Source organism: Phaseolus vulgaris, chromosome 4 (assembly GCF_051622355.1).
Source record: "Phaseolus vulgaris cultivar YP4 chromosome 4, ASM5162235v1, whole genome shotgun sequence".
Lineage (NCBI taxonomy): Eukaryota > Viridiplantae > Streptophyta > Magnoliopsida > Fabales > Fabaceae > Phaseolus > Phaseolus vulgaris.
Window position 1 is genome coordinate 43,711,875 of NC_143501.1, and position 16,989 is coordinate 43,728,863.

The 16,989-nt window shown below is 34.3% G+C and overlaps 2 protein-coding genes across 3 annotated transcripts; one reads left to right on the plus strand and one right to left on the minus strand.

Annotated features, from left to right (window-relative positions):
• Positions 1-847: 847 nt before the first annotated feature.
• ABCB28 (non-intrinsic ABC protein 8) lies at positions 848-11,497 on the plus strand. 2 transcript variants are annotated; one of them, XM_068646790.1, is made up of 16 exons: positions 848-1,323; positions 2,461-2,648; positions 2,843-2,866; positions 3,269-3,370; positions 3,619-3,709; positions 3,987-4,087; positions 4,173-4,223; positions 4,310-4,438; positions 4,688-4,750; positions 4,825-5,104; positions 5,528-5,676; positions 5,760-5,849; positions 5,926-6,060; positions 6,147-6,203; positions 6,302-6,358; positions 11,046-11,497. In XM_068646790.1, exons 1-16 carry the CDS (start codon positions 966-968, stop codon positions 11,280-11,282), a joined length of 2,112 nt encoding a protein of 703 aa, XP_068502891.1. In that variant the 5' UTR covers positions 848-965; the 3' UTR covers positions 11,283-11,497. The 2 variants fall into 2 exon arrangements, with proteins under 2 accessions (XP_068502891.1, XP_090157358.1); XM_090301232.1 differs by lacking the exons at positions 848-1,323; positions 2,461-2,648; positions 2,843-2,866 and having other exon boundaries at positions 3,269-3,390.
• Positions 11,498-12,287: 790 nt separating this feature from the next.
• On the minus strand, positions 12,288-13,956 carry LOC137837689 (ATP-dependent Clp protease ATP-binding subunit). Its single transcript, XM_068646791.2, has 2 exons — positions 13,393-13,956; positions 12,288-12,942 (listed from the first exon to the last, which is right to left on the minus strand). Exons 1-2 carry the CDS (start codon positions 13,846-13,848, stop codon positions 12,667-12,669), a joined length of 732 nt encoding a protein of 243 aa, XP_068502892.1. The 5' UTR covers positions 13,849-13,956; the 3' UTR covers positions 12,288-12,666.
• Positions 13,957-16,989: the final 3,033 nt, after the last annotated feature.

Sequence of the window (16,989 nt, forward strand, 5' to 3'; positions counted from 1 at the left end):
TCTTCCAAGTACGTTAGATTCAATTGACTATATGCATTTGAGAGTGAAAAAATTGTTCCGTGTTTAGTGATGTGTTTGCAAGGAGTTGCTTCTTAAACTCATCTAATGTGTTTAGTGATGTTTTGTAAGGAACATTTTCTCTAATGCAATTTTGTCATAATGGGAAAAAACAAAATTATTTTAATATTATTTAATTCTGATTTATGTTTAGATTATTTGAGGTTATACTAGCATACTCCTTCTAAGAAAATAAAATAAACAAAAAAAATATCGTTTTAATCTTATATTCATTAAAATAATATTGTTATGATTAATTTAAAATATGGTTTATTTTGAAGTTTGAAACTTCACTATAGTTTTTTAAAAAAAAAGATTTCGATGAATTAAGAATTTTTTTTTTATCATATCTCTAAGTTATATACTATGTAGCACAGACACTCATACGACACAAACACGAATACAGAAACAGAGATACGTATGATCTCTAACATGTAGGATACGGAGACACGAATTTGTTTCTTATTTTTATAATCATAATAAAACTTTATATAATAAGTTTGAGTTTTTAGAAAATTAATGTATTTCTTTTTTTAAGATTATGTTAGACCCGAGTTAGAATTGTCAGAAATCCAATAAATATTTTTTGAATTGGACACTTAACCGATAAGTGTCATACGAATGTTGTGTCCGAGCTTTATAGGTGGAACTAAAATAAAAACTAACTTAAAAAAATATAAATAAAATTAAAAATGAAACAAGATTTAATTCTTAATTTTTGTTTGTTTGTTTTTAACATATTTTTCTAACAAATGAAAATAAAAATAAAAATTGGATAAATAACACTTTCAGCATGAGTGACAGCAGAACGGAGTCCCAGAAGCAAAAAACTCTGTTCTTCTTTCACTTCCTTACTCTCTCTGCACCTCACAACGCACAACTCTGTTTCTTCATCTTCCACAGAACCAATGGCTTCTGCAACACTCTCTCTGCATTACCCACTCCTTCTTCTCCGTTCTCCTCTTTCTACCAGAATTACCAAACCACCCCTCTCACCCCGACCCCTTCTTCTCCCTCACCCTCTCCACTCGCGATTCCTCCTCCCTCCGCCACGCGCCTACGTCGCCGCGCCCGCATCCGACCACAATTTTGGAGACCCGGATCCGAAGGTGGTCGGGTTGGGTTCAGAGAACGCGAAGCCGCAAAACGTGATCACGTGGAGCCTCCTCTGCACGCTTCTCATGAACCACAAACTGCGCCTGGCTCTCATGGTCGCAACGCTCTTCGCCTGCTCCACCTGTACACTATCCATGCCCCTCTTCTCCGGTAACTTCACTTCTCTCTTCCCCATTTCATAACTAAATTAATTAACCAATTACCTAATTTTAATCAATTGCCCAAATTTTGAACCTCTCATTTATTTTACATTTTTGAACTGATGAATAAACCTTTGTCTTGTTTTGTATAATCACAACACTTAAAACTATACCTTTTGTTTTTTGTAATAACGGATTATTCATTGTCAGAAGAAAAGTAACATTAGCACAGTATATTCCGAACTGCTTGGTTAAGAAATACAATCTGCATATATCAACCAAAGTTTTCTTTCTAAAAGAAAAATTGAAAATGAGTTATTTGTATTTGTATAAAAAAATATCATAGAAGAACTCCTTCCTGTGTTTAATTTAATATATTGGTGATATTTTTTTAAAACTTAATTAAATTAATGAGTTTGATTAGTATGTGTAATTAGTTAGAAGTGTACAAGAAGATTAAGATATGGACAAAATGATTAAAGGTTTCTTTATGTATTATATAGATACGTACTTTTTAGAGTTTTTCTCTTAAAAATATGGTTTTTTCTTTCTATCAACTAACATGCTGTGGTTATGGTTGGGTTTGGATTTTGGGAATGTTACAAACTCAACTTTGAGTTGAAAAATTATTTGTCAAATCTTCTAAGGATATTACTTTTCGTGTTAAACAGAAAAATACTTCTTAATTGTGAAAAAAAAAAACATGGGATTTCAACAGTTGAAAATTTTGTTCGGATACTTGAATATCTATTTGTTTGCTAAAAAAATGAATAATTTTTCTCATAAATTAAAATTAGTTAATTAGTTTATATAATTATATATAAGTATTGTTGGAATATATATATATATATATATATATTTAGGGATCAAGTTAATAATTTAACTATTTTATGTTTTTAACTTCTTTTAGTGAGTGCCCAACCGTAGTTGGGAATAATATGGTTATATAAATATTTGTTCTAGGAGAACTGGAAATTTTTTTTCTCTTTCTTTTGTAGAAAATGGGATGATGAAGTTATATTTTCTCATGGAAAATAATTTGGATTGTTGTGCAAATTTGAATTTTCAGTGTAGTTTACTGTTCATGCATATGATTTAACCGTTGATCATGTTATATATGCATTCTTATGCGTTGTTGTTCTTTTAGGACGGTTTTTTGAAGTTCTAATTGGAGTTAGACCTGAACCGTTATGGAAGCTACTTACTAAAATTGGAGTTCTGTATGCCATGGAGCCACTTTTAACTATTATTTTTGTTATAAACATGAACATTGTGTGGGAGAAAATTATGTCAACACTAAGAGCTCAGATCTTCGGAAGAATATTGATTCAAAAGGTAGAGTTAAATCTTTCTAAAAGTCCTGCTAATTTGTTTTTTCTATTTATTATTTTTATGATTAATATTATTTCTCATTGGTAATGCTTGGATTGGAGATAGTTCATCGTTAGAATATATATGGCTGTTTTATTATTGATAGAAAGTTATTTTGCTTTTATTGATTAATCATATAGTTTTTTTAATTTGTGCAGATTGAATTTTTTGACAAATACAAGGTATGTGTATGAAATTATTTACATTATATGTGCTTTTACTTTTCCATATTTATGATGTGTCTCTTGAGATATTTGGGCTAAGACATCGTAAGCAGAAGCGGATAGCCATTGTTCTGTCACCTTTACCTGATTGATTGTTATGCGTAGTATTCTATATAGTCTTTGTCTTCACTCCCTCCTTTCAGTGCTTTTGTCTTCTCTTTTCTTTGTATTCTATGTTTTCATCTATTTCTGTAACTTAGTCTAAATATCTTTCCAATATGATTTTATGAATACCAGTATATTATTTAAATTTTTTTATTTTATTGAGCTAATAATATCATTTTGTTTCTTTGCTTAATGATAGTGTACACTGACAAAGTAGGTGCAAAAACTTTTGCACTTTCTTGGATTTGCTTATAGGTTGGTGAACTCACAGGTTTGTTAACATCTGATTTGGATTCTCTTAAAAATATTGTCAGCGAGAATGTATCAAGGGATCGCGGATTCAGGGCATTATCTGAGGCAAGCAACTCTACACCAATGTGAGCTTTATATTTCCTATATTCAAGCATGTGTTGGTTTATTCCTTTTTCACTTTGTTCGATAGACTTTCCTGCTTTTCTTGGGGAGTGAAAATTTTACCACATTTTTTTGGTGTGAAAGAAATGCTTCCATGCCTAAGAGCGAACCTTTCTTCTTTTGTCAATTATGTTGTACTCATGCATATTTTTGTTTGCATTTTGCTGCTTCTGCTCTCTTTGTTCTTGTAGGTCATTGGAACAATATTCATACTTTTTTCTTTAGCACCGCAACTGGCACCCATTCTAGGTGTTCTGATGCTCGCAGTTTCCATTTCAATTGGTAAGTTTACATTTTATCTGATGAAATCAATTCAATGACCATGTTCAACACTGTTATGGTTTATTATAAAAACCAGAAATACAATCACCTATCTTGTATTCATCCTTTCTAAAATGTTAGTTAAATGACCTTCATAATTTTATAAATGGCTTATATGCAATCTGACAATTGTATGTAGCTTGAACAGTAAAACAGTAATTTGTTAAAAAAATTTGGAAACATTATTTTTCATTTCATGTATTCTTCCCTGGCGCTGATTCATTTTGGTCCTCTGTAGCTATCTACAAGAGATCTACATTGCCAGTTTTTAAAGCACATGGGAAGGCCCAAGCATCTATATCTGACTGTGTAACTGAAACGTTTTCAGCTATTAGAACAGTGAGTTCCCATTAGTTAATGTTTTTATTTCAAGCATTTGTCTTGTGTGTTGTAATGGCATCAATTTATAACGGTGTGCTTACAGGTAAGATCCTTTGGTGGTGAAAAGCGCCAAATGTTCTCTTTTGCTAATCAGGTAAGATTATTTAAGGACCAATAGCTAATTTAAGAAGGGTATGTCATTCTCTAGATATTCCCATGTTATTTATTTGTTCAATACAGGTTCTATCTTTCCAATCAAGTGGGATAAAGCTTGGGACTTTCAAATCTGTAAATGAATCCTTGACTAGAGTTGCTGTTTATATTTCTTTAATAGCATTATATTGTCTTGGAGGAAGCAAGGTTAAGGCGGTAAGCAATTCTAGCTTATAAAACTTGTCTTTTCTCTATATAATTGCAAATTTAATCATGATCTTCTCTCTTTATTGCCTTCTGCAACATATTGTCAAATATGATTACTGTTGCTACTTATATCATTATGTATGCATTATTTCTTCTGATTTAACTTTCTCTTATGATCATATACATCTTTCTCTTATTGCGTTTTACATGGATTTGAACATTGAATATTTCTGAGTTGCCCTTAATTCTTGCTTTCAGGGTGAACTCTCTGTTGGAACCATGGCATCTTTTATCGGATATACTTTCACTTTAACATTCGCTGTAAGCTATTTGAGTTTCTTGACTTTGTTTTTCTTTATATTTTTATCCTCTGCCTGTCTGATTATGTCTTTCAGGTTCAAGGACTGGTTAATACTTTTGGAGATCTTCGTGGAAGTTTTGCTGCTGTTGAGAGGATCAACTCTGTTTTTTCTGGAGTTCAAGTTGATGATGCCCTGGCTTATGGCTTAGAAAGAGAACTGAGACAAAAAGCAGTGGATGATGAAAACTATAAATTGGTCTTATCTAATATTTCTACTGAGAATAGCCAAAAAAATTATTTTCACTATATGTCAGCTCTCAAAACATCAAGCAATTTATTTAGCTTAGCTTGGTCCGGAGATATTTGTCTTGAAGGTATCTTTATTGCTATTTTGTTTGTATCCCTTGTGACGTGTTGTTTTAATGGATGACTTGCTAATGTTCTTGTAATTGGAGCTTTAATAACTTGCTACTTCTCTTTTAGTCATGAGATGAACTTAAGTTACTAAATGTATGAATTCTCTTTTGAGGGGCTTTGACTTTCTGTTGGTTGCCTCTTAAGGAAGAGATATTATCATCCAATTTCAATATTAAATATTTATGTCCATCTGACAATTGAAGTTTTAGTTTCTTACTTGATCTCTCACTCTCTCTCACAGGCAGACATATTACTTTTACAAGTGTAAAGTAGTTCTATAATAACATAACATTTTCATAATAATCTGATTTATTTTGTAATGTATACTTCTTTTATTTTTTTCCTTCTCTTTCAATGACTGTGCTCATATCATACTGCAGATGTATATTTCTCTTATCCATTAAGGCCGGATGTGGAAATCTTACATGGCTTAAATTTAAGACTAAAATGTGGAACTGTAACTGCACTAGTGGGTCCAAGTGGTGCAGGCAAAAGTACAGTAGTCCAGCTATTGTCTCGATTTTATGAGGTTTTGATTTCAGTTTATGTTGTAAGATGAAGTTTCATAGTTATCTTGAAAATACATACATAAAGTAATCTTTATTTCTGCAGCCAATAAGTGGCTGTATAACAGTTGCAGGAGAGGATCTCCGAACATTTGACAAGAGTGAATGGGCCCAGGTTGTGTCTATTGTAAATCAAGTAAGGAATAAGAAGAATCTTATGTATGATATTAAACGTATTGCTTTCATTTCTTTACAAATTTTACATATTATAGGAGCCTGTTTTGTTTTCGGTGTCTGTTGGAGAAAACATTGCATATGGGCTTCCAGATGAAGATGTCTCTAAAGAAGATGTCATTAAGGCAGCAAAAGCTGCAAATGCTCATGACTTTATAATTGCACTTCCACAGGTTGGTTTGTCTTCTGAGTATGCCGATGCTTTTATATAGGTACGATAGAAAAATTGTTCTTATCACTATTTTATTTTTCTTGAAAGGGCTATGATACACTTGTTGGTGAGCGTGGAGGCCTATTGAGTGGAGGACAGAGACAGGTACAGTGGAGTTCACATATATTACACTCTCCTTGCATGGTATGCATTTTACTCATGGACACATTCAAATTTTTTTGACTCTTGTTTCTGAACTACAGAGAATTGCTATTGCCCGCGCTCTCCTAAAGAATGCTCCCATCCTTATACTTGATGAGGTGATATTTTTTGTTTAATTCTGTGTTTTTCTATGTACTCTCTCCATGCTTCACATAGACAGGGTTGTTTGAAATTGTGTGATTTGTACACACGAGTACTCTTATTTATTGTGAAGAAGAGATATAATAACAAAGAACAAAATCAATACTTAATAATGGGAAATATTTCTCTATCAAATCATACTCCCCTATTTAATGTAAGCATGTCACATCTCTAACACCCCCCTCAGGCCATAATATATACAACATGAGTCAAGCTTGTTACATATGCTATCAACATGGGAGCCCTTAACACCAAAGTTAACAAAGTAAATGATGATTTGTCCTCAGAGCACCTTCTGTCTCACAAAGTGATAGTCAATTTCTACGTATTTGGTCCGCTAATGAATAGCAACTTGATTTTTGCATACGAGTTTGGTACCTTGAGTGCCTCTAAATTTAATTCTTGGAGTTGTCTAACTCATGTAATCTCACAAGCAGATACTACCATGACATAGTACTTAGTTTCAGCACTGGATCCAAAAACCGTTTTATACTTCTTACACTTCCAGGAGATCAAATTTCCTCCATTGAGAACACAATAGCCAAAAATGAACTCCCTTTTTTATGGTGATCTTTCCAAATCAGCATAGAGTAAAAAATAATTTTGGAATTGCCTTTGTCCTTGTATATTGATTCGCAACCTAGTGCATTTATAAGGTATTGAAGGATACTCTTGGCACTTTACCAATGACCATCACATGGATCCTTCCAAAGTTGGCTAATCACATAAATGCAAATGTGATGTCTGACCTAGTGACAATGAGGTAATTAACTCTTCCTACTAGACAATGATATCAGGGTCTTTTAATGACTCCTTTGACCTAGAAGAAGCTTCACATTTGGATCCATAGAAGTGTCACTTGGGCAACTATTAAGCATACTAAATTGTTAGAGAAAAATCCAACAACCCATATTTTGATTAAGTTTTGTTAGAGAACAAAGTATAAAACATTATTATATTCGTCTATAAGACGAAAGGATTTCATTTACAACAAATCATGGAAGGCTCAAGTATTCCATGTGATAGACGATAAGATGCGTTGCAGTCTCATTTCCCTCTAATAAGCAATGTTTTGCTCAGATGATAAGCACATAGACTAAAGCTAATGTTGTACTTCACGAAAATACACTTTATGCTTATTCTATGTTGCAGAGAAACAACTCTTTTTTTCAATGTTTATACAGAGACATCTTTCACGAAGAAAAACACATACATATATGGAAAGATTTAGTTACAATTTGTAAAGTGCTGAAATGCTGTTGAAATTTTTCATGAACCCTAAAACTCTTTTTGAAAACACTATTGTGTTTATTAGCGAACTAGTAGAGTGCTTAAACCTTGTATACATTGTAAGACGTTACCTTCTCTAGTTAGCAAACTCTTGGATATTTTAGATGACGTTTTTCACAATGAGTCATACCAAACTCAAGCTGAGTGGAGGTGAACCAACCAAACTATGCTCAAGGAGATCACTTTAAAGCATAGAAGGAGCAACAAAGCCTACAACCAACGGGTGAATTGTTGGAGAGTGTAGAATTGGATGGTTAATCCATATGCATTTCTTGCAATTTATCATGAAGGGAAACATTTTTTATGTCCAACTAATGAAAAAGTCAATGATGAATGACAATCAATAGCGAGAAAATGACAAACAAAGATGATTTTGGATACTGAGGAAAAAGTGTCGCCATAATCAAGTCCAAAAATTTGAGTGTAACTCTTAGCTATCAAGTGAGCTTTTTAGTGAACTATGGTGTTGGAACATGAGCAACAAGTGGGGCTGGAAGTACAGGTGGAACTTCTAGAAGAAACATTTTCAACGGTGGAAGAAAAGAAAGAGCATTTTCAAATAAAGTAACATCAATAAAGACAAGATACTCTTAAAGTGGTCAAGAGAAACATTTCTATCCTTATGGAAATAGGAATGACTAAGAAAAATACATTTTAGGAATTTTACAAATAGTTTATTTTTAGCTGGAGTGAGATCATGAACAAAACATGTACTCCTAAAGACACATAGGGGCATAGGATGAAGGTGTTGTTTAGTATTTCAAGATAGAATAAGGATTCTTCTGATTGTTTAAAAGTAATAAGGGCATGCGGTTAATTGGATGACAAATAGTAGGAATGACATCTCTCCTAAAACGTATGGAACACTACAATGAGGAATGGTACAAGTTGTTTCAAGTAAGTGATGATTTTTGCATTTAACAACTCTATTTTGTTGTGATGCATGGACACACGATGTCTGATGAAAAATCCGCTATGAATTTAGAAAATATCGAAATTGGGAGGGCAAATACTTGTTTGCTTTGTCAATTCGTAAAATTTTAGTTGACATACCAAACTTGTTGCAATTCAGGAAAGAAATTTTGAAAAGTAGCAAAGCATTGAAACAATTTTTTCATTGAAGAAACCAAATACAACGAGAAAAATCATCTATAAATGTAACAAAATAAAAATATCCCAATGTTGAATATACACAATTTGAACCCCAATATCGGAATGAGTTAAAGCAAAAGGCGATGTACCATGTTTATTGACACATGACCATGAAAGGTACAAGTGTGTTTACCAAACTAACACAACTCCTACGGAAAGGATGTAACATTGGAAAACTAACACTTTAATTTTTCCACACTTGGGTGTCCAAGACGTTGATGTCCAAGAGCAATAGAGGCAAAGGAGACATAGGCAACCGTGAGCTGATATAATCTTCCAAACTCATGTCTTGTTCCAATCATCCATTCAGTGTATTGATCATGTACAAGAATGTAACTGTTTACAAATAGAATAAAAATTCTCGAGTGTGGGTTAGTTTGCTAATAGAGATTAAATTAAATGAACAATTAGGAACAAATAAGACAAAATGTAAGGAAGGCTAGGAAGAGAATGGATTTGTCCAATAGTCCGAACTTTAATTTGGGAGCTATTTGCAAGATTGACAAAAGGCAAGGTGTCCAATAAAGTCAAGGAAGAGAAGAGATTGGTTAGCAATCATATGACTAGAGACACCAAAATCAAGGATCCAACATCCAAGAGAAGGCGATTGGGAAATGAAGGGTATAATCAGACTGTCATACAGTTGTAACAGGTGAGGCAACTTCATTGCCCGTGGAAGCTTGTTGTATTTAGCGGTAAAGATAGTAATATATGAGGCTGGAGTGGAGATTTGGTCACATTCATTGATCTGAGATTACCCTAGCTTTGGTTTGACACTTTTCTTCAACATGTTCCCAATGCTTACTGTGTAGAACATGTCCCCAGTGCTTACTGTGTAGAACATGTCCTACACGTTGACATGATTGTGAGGTAAGGATAGAAGAATCCCTTGTAGATGTGGAAGAGGATCCAAAAGCATGTGGGGTGGAGAGTGCAACAACTGCTTTGGACTGTCATAGGTAGGAGCACTGGGTCGTGATAAAATCTATCTTCAAATTGTAGCAAGGTAATGTTGTAGTCTAGGAAAAACAACAACTGTGAAGAATTGTCCATATTAGTTGTGAAATGTCTTTGCATCATTACTAAAGGGCACAAGTGATATATTCTACAATGAGGCGATCAAGGTTACCAAGGTATGTCTACGTATCTATCTTTTCCAATGTAATGTTAATAAAGCTAAACATCATTAAAATACAGTTTCTTGGCCTTTGTGCACATATCAACACTAGTATCCAAAGTCTATAACTGTACTTGGAGGTTGAGAGCAAGGGAAAACTAGAGAAAACTGCATGGAGAGGTGTCAATTTGTTTCCAATGTGCTTGATTGACTGTTGGAACGTTTGTGCTTTTGGTGGTCAAGTAGGCAGCGCAGCCTTGTCCTTGAAACCACAACTAGACAGCAACAGCTCAAGTTGGCTGTTCTGGTGGGTTTTTCATACAGAACAAGGAGAACATTGGTGAAGGCCACCACAGAGCATACAACCACAGAAAACTGCACTGAACCATACTCTACAAAATAGAGTCCGTGGAAGGGGAGGGGGAGGAATTTGCTGGAAGGATTGCGAGAGGAAGGCGCATGTCTGAACGCAAGCAGTGCATAAAAACATGAGGTGCGTAGGCGGCAGGCCAGAGACAGAATTGGCTGCCAGAGGATGGCAATTCTGGTTGTGTGGCACATCAGTGGTGGGTCACGCCAGAAAAGGTGACGGCCAGATTGGATAGTGATGAGGCACTTTGTGGAATAAAGGAAAAGGAAGGAAAAAATGTAGAAATTTCATACCGTTTAGAGAGGATGGCTTGTAATTGCGTGATCTATAGCAACGAGTTCTCTTATGTATGATGAAAAAGAGATACAGTAATTAAAGTAAAATCAATGCTTAATTTGATATTTTCCTACCAAATCATATCATATCACTTAATACTTCATTTCATCCTAACAAGGTTCTGGGAGGAAAATACACATCCAGGTCCAGCCATTAGAACTTTTCTTGTTGCTCTTTAAGCTGCTGATATCTACTTGACCCATTGTTCCAAATTGTAGATCGCATAACGCAATACAGTTGCAACATTTTATCTGTTGCTGCATGTAGACGTGATTGCAGACTGCATTCACTCGTGTCAGACCAAAACAATCACAATTTAAAAGCCTGATATGATCCTATATATGCATGTCTTGATTTTTGACATTCTTTGCTGGTGCAGGCTACCAGTGCCCTGGATGCTGTCAGTGAACGCTTGGTCCAGGATGCTCTCAACCAGTTGATGAAGGGAAGAACCACTTTAGTAATAGCCCACCGATTAAGCACAGTGCAAAATGCATATCAAATTGCAGTCTGTTCTGAGGGCAGGATTGCAGAATTAGGCACTCATTTTGAGCTATTGGCTAAGAAGGGCCAATATGCTTCACTGGTTGGCACCCAAAGGCTTGCCTTTGAATAAATTGATATTGTGAAAGTGTGAATATTTTTTGTTGTACCAAATAGCAATGCAGATACATAGAGCTGGATAATTTGCTGGCAGCCTGGCAGAAAAAAGAGAGATTGAGAGAGTGCAAAAGAAATAGTATAGTCAAAGGAATATTGGCTGTAGCCACTCTTACTCACATTGTTACTTCTCAAGGTCTCATCTTATTGCATCAAATGGGTTTCAAGTTACACTTTCCTTTTTAAAATATCTATTACTTTTAGGACTTAATGTGTTTATTTCAAAATGTCACTCAAAAATTAAGAAAACGTTTTTCTAAATCTTATTAATATATTACTTTTATTAATTCATAACTACACTACTTTTTAAATAAAGGGTCTGTGAAGCATTATTTTGCTATAGTAATTAGAGTAATCTTGAAATCTGTTTATTATTTAAACGTATATAATTTGAACGGAATAAGTATAAGATTATATGTTTATCGTTATTTTAATGCCTAAAAAAATGTAGCATAAAGAAGTTTAATATTTACATGTGCTATCTTTTTTTTTTCTTTCTAAAGTTGGCAAATGTGTTTTCCATATCCAAACATGTCAAAATACAGATATAAACTAAACAAATAGTTAATGACGTGGCTAAAACCATCCGAAAATCAAAACCCCAATTATCTTTATATATTAGTATTAACTGTAAAATCATCAACAAAAACCAGTATTAGTAATTAAAATTGTAGTTTTAACTTTTTTTAAAAAAAATCGTCCAAATATTGGTTTGATGTCTAAATTTAAATTCAATTCAATTCAAGCGTTTTTTTTTCTCAATTATATTTTTTTATTTATAACATTACAACTTGAAACTTTATAAAAAGACTGCATCACAGATACGAATGATTTGTTGGTTTTTCATAGTCAATAATAGGACATCTTTTAAACATGTATTATTATAATTGCAATAAAATATTGGCCAAAGTATAGGAAACCCTTAAGCCAAATTCTGAATTTTAATCCAATAAAGGATGCATGAGAACAAGGATAATATATTCCCTCATAAACCAAAAAGTTCAGTGTTTGAAAATATTCTAATACAAAAGTTATGAACTCAGTATCTTCTTTATACCCAAAACCATTCCTCAAAAAATAGAGGTTAAAAACACATTGGGATAATAAAGGGTTATGAATATTGTATTTGACTTCACTCTTCTTTACTTAGTACATCTATACTTGCTTTAACTTCAGTGTTGTACAAGGCTGAATAGGGTAAACTTGTTCAATCTTAACTTCTCTCTAGTTTCTACAAAGTATATCATTATCTTCTACTATTTCACATTCATCTTCCAACTTGGATATTATGACTTTGCATAGGTTTCAACTTTCAAGAAATGTCCAAATTTTGTGAGATCTTAAGATGAGGAAGAAATGGAGATTACAGCCTTTAACTCAGCAAGGCACTCAGTTGGGAGACCAAGGAAGGAATTCATAAAGAAATCATCAATAGGGTCAACTGTGGCTACACCAACTAGTCTGCACTTTCCCTCCTTATCCAATCTCCTGCCTCTTCCACTCTTCATAGTTCCTTTTGTTTCTTCAGAAGTCAACACTGTCTTCACCAACAGTGGAGGAGCCTTATAGAGACTACCAGCAGAAAACAAAAACTTTGCCTTGAACTCAAGATCAACCTAGTTAAAAAATCCAAACAATCATATAATCAATTGGGTAGTTATGGCACAAAACTAATTAGAGAGACACTTATGGCAAGTTAAAATGACCTAACAGTTTTTTCTCTTCACAAGTAGAAGTTCCTCTAATTAACTTTTGTACAAATATATGGAGAGGCAGGGAGAGAGAGATTTTTTACAATATCATTTAATCACAAATTATCACACACACATATATATAGAAATTTGTTAAATTTTGTAATAACTATTTCAAAAATCATACCAAAGATTAATTCTGTTAAATTGATAGTATCAAAGTTTTGGCAAAGACTGTACATGCCTACTGGTATTTCTTAGTTTCTCTTTTCAAGAAAAAAAGTTGAAACAGACACTAAAGCTCATCATAAGTTGTACACATTATGCACAATATTTTCAATTTGAAGCATAACCTCCAGAACTTAAATGTTTTACCTTGCCAGATTCTTGGTTAATACTTCCATGCAATGCTTCTGGAACTACTTCGATCTTCAAAAATGGTGGCAATGGCAATCCAAGAAACTTGGCAGTAGAACTTGTTAATGGTGGAATATACAAACTTTCAAGATCAAATGAAACAGGAAGGTCATTGTTGGCTGGACCATTCTCTGTAACCTTTGCAGCAATCCCAGTTCCCATTCCCCCCTCTGCATCATATTCAAAATCAGGATACCTTGAAATGGCAAGCTTGCAACCCTTTTCTGTCTTGAAACTGACAGTGTAAGCCTCAGACGTTGGATTTTCAATCCTTGTGCTAGTGGAAATGGTTTTTTGCTGTTTTCCACTTGAGGAAATGGAAAATAAGATAGTGTTTCTTCTTCTAAGCTTTGGTTTCTTGGTGCACAATTTGCACGGTATTGGTGAGCTTAAGGAGTTTATTTTGCAATTCATCTATAATGTGTGTGATTTACTTGCTCAAAGATAAGGTTGAACTCTAGAAATGTATGTTGATGAGCAAAATGAAATTATCAAAATCTTAAGCTCATTCTCTAAAGCCACCAAAAGAATTAAGATATATGAGGTTGGTTATGCTTGTGGCTATGAATCTTATCTTTTCATGTGGGGTCTTCTCTTTGTGCAATAGGCAATTAACACTTGGCAGTGTAGAATGGTTCATAGGATTTCATTGTTTTCCAAAATTAAGATATTTTATCACAAGTAGGATTACTATGGCCCTTTTTTTTTCATTAATCCATTTAGATCTCAATACTAAATTTCTCTTTTACATTGGTTCAATTCATTAAAAAAATCAATAAAAACTGGATCCTGCAAAATTAAGGCATGAGTTTTTTAGTTTACTGATGAAAAAGTTCTGGCTTAAATATTATTTAATTTTTAGTTTATTCTATTTATATCCATATAAATGTTGGCAATAAATACTTCAATGAAAATAAACTATAAACTGATGCACTGTCTCGAATTTCCCACCTTGAAAAAGATAAAATAATTACAGAAGAGCTTTTGGGTTCTTTCTTTTGGGCTCATTCCCAAAAGGGTCTTATAAAAATTGTCCAAGTTTCAAATTTATGAAATAAACATGTTTTTCTTTCTCTCCACTTTCATCTTTTTCATCTGCCATGCATCCTCCATTTGCTTTTGTGTTTGAGTGAGAGGCTTTACCTCAACAGTTTCATCCTCGGAACCCGTTGTCCTGCTGCATTGTTTGAAGAGGTTATTTTTTGAGTTTATATTTGTTATCGTTGTTACTAATTTATTTTGGATTGGATGATCGTTTATATTTGTTATTGTTGTTACTAGTTTATTTTGGATTAATGATCTATGAATTTTTTTGGATTGTAACCTCTCAAACTTATTTTGAAATTTTGTATACAATTCGAAATGTATTTATGAATCCAGAAATAATTTCTGGAATGCATACTCTTGGGAAAAATGGGTAATTTTTCTACTAAAACAGAACTCTAAAAGAGCTACCCGACAAATAATATTGAATAAATAAAGCGGAATAATAAAAGAGATAAAGAAGAAAAAACAAATCAGAAAATTGTTAATGGAGTTCGGCCAATTTAGCCTAATCTCCGAGCATAGCAAAAACAGTTCACTTTTATTATTATGGGAGAAGATATTACAAATTGGGATATATAACAGTGAAGGATGAGAGTTTAATTTATAATCCTCAAACCTCCTTCCCAAACAATGAACCCACCGATGTGAGACTTGGGATTAAGCCAAAATCAACAAATCTCCACCTTGGCTTAATTTAAAGTCCCACCTAAAACAAATCTTCTCAAAACATAACAAAAACAAACTTTGTAGTGCTTCAAATTTGCGCTTTTGGGCGCCAACTTCAAATGTGCAAGATATTAACCAAGTCTAAACAGTGTTCAAACTTGGTCCTTGTAACCACCTTGGTGAGCATATCTGCAGGATTCTCCGTAGTGTGAATCTTCTGAAGAACAATCTCCTCTTCTTCGAGAATCTCACGCACAAAGTGATAACGAACATCAATGTGCTTCGTCCGTGCATAAAAGACTTGATTCTTTGCTAAATGAATAACACTCTGACTGTCAGAATATAACTCAAGTTGTTTCTGACCAACTCCCAAGTCTTTAAGCAACCCATGAAGCCAAATTGCTTCCTTCACAGTCTCTGTAATCGCCATATACTCTGCCTCTGTCGTAGACAAAGCCACCGTAGACTGCAAGGTAGACTTCCAACTAACTGGCGCTTTTGCTAAAGTGAACAAAAAGCCAGTTGTAGACCGTCGCTTATCCAAATCACTTGCATAATCAGAATCACAATATCCAACTATGCATTGACCAAGTGATTCATCTTGCTCAAATGTCAATCCAACATCTAAGGTATTTTGGAGGTACTGTAGAATCCATCTCACAGCTTACCAATGTCCCTTGCCCGGATTATGCATGTACCTGCTAACAACACTCACAACCTGTGAAATATCTGGTCTTGTACACACCATTGCATACATCAAGCTTCCAACTGCATTTGCATATGGGACTTTCGCCATGTATTCTCGTTCTTCATTAGACGTCGGATATAAAAGACTACTCAATTTCAAATGAGGAGCAAGTGGAGTACTTACAGGTTTTGTATCTTCGTGTATACCAAAACGTTGTAGTACCTTCTGCAAATACTGCTTCTGTGACAGCCAAAGTTTTCCCCTCTCCCTGTCCCTGTTTATCTCCAAGCCGAGAATCTTCTTGGCTTCCCCCAAATCCTTCATCTCGAACTCTTTACTCAACTGAGCCTTTAACCTGTCAATCTCAACTTGGCTCTTTGCTGCAATCAGCATATCATTAACATATAAGAGTAAGTAAATGTAGGAACCATCTTCAAGTCTGCGCAAATACATACAGTGATCATATTTGCTTCTCTTGTACTTCTGATCCTTCATGAACTTATCAAATCGTTTGTACCACTGTCTCGGAGATTGTTTCAGTCTGTACAATGATTTGCTAAGTTTACAAACCCAATCTTCTTTACCATCAACCTTGTATCCTTCTGGTTGAGTCATATAGATTTCCTCCTTCAAGTCACCATGTAGGAACGCGGTCTTTACATCAAGTTCAGCAAGCTCCAAATTCAACTGTGCTACCAAGGCCAACAAAATTCGAATGGAGGAATGTTTAACAACTGGAGAAAATACCTCATTATAATCAATTCCCTCCCTCTGAGCAAAGCCTTTAGCAACCAACCTTGCCTTGTAGCGAACATCTTTTTTATTAGGAAATCCTTCTTTCTTTGCAAATACCCATTTGTACCCAATTGCCTTCTTACCTTTTGGTAATTGTGCCAGCTTCCACGTCTTGTTCTTCTTCAAAGACTGCATCTCCTCTTCCATTGCACCTGCCCAATTACCACTCTCTGAACTCAGAATGGCTTCTAGGTAAGTGGATGGAATGTCATCAACAACTGGAAGTGCATAGGCAACCATATCCATGAAACGAGCAGGCTTTTGAATATCTCGTCTCTGTCTTCTAACTACAATTGGCGTTGATTGCTGTTGAGATTCTTGGGTAGGAACCTTTTCCTCATCTGACTCTTCTTCTGCCA

What these genes read in the sequence shown, in the direction of transcription:
- ABCB28 (XM_068646790.1), top strand. Translation starts at nt 966, where the DNA reads ATGGCTTCTGCAACACTCTCTCTGCATTACCCACTCCTTCTTCTCCGT. An exon ending in GAAGAATATTGATTCAAAAG is followed by an intron (nt 2,649 to 2,842) that starts GTAGAGTTAAAT and finishes TAATTTGTGCAG; the next exon opens with ATTGAATTTTTTGACAAATA. An exon ending in CCATCCTTATACTTGATGAG is followed by an intron (nt 6,359 to 11,045) that starts GTGATATTTTTT and finishes TTGCTGGTGCAG; the next exon opens with GCTACCAGTGCCCTGGATGC.
- LOC137837689 (XM_068646791.2), bottom strand. Translation starts at nt 13,848, where the DNA reads ATGAATTGCAAAATAAACTCCTTAAGCTCACCAATACCGTGCAAATTG. An exon ending in TTAACCAAGAATCTGGCAAG is followed by an intron (nt 12,943 to 13,392) that starts GTAAAACATTTA and finishes TTTTTTAACTAG; the next exon opens with GTTGATCTTGAGTTCAAGGC.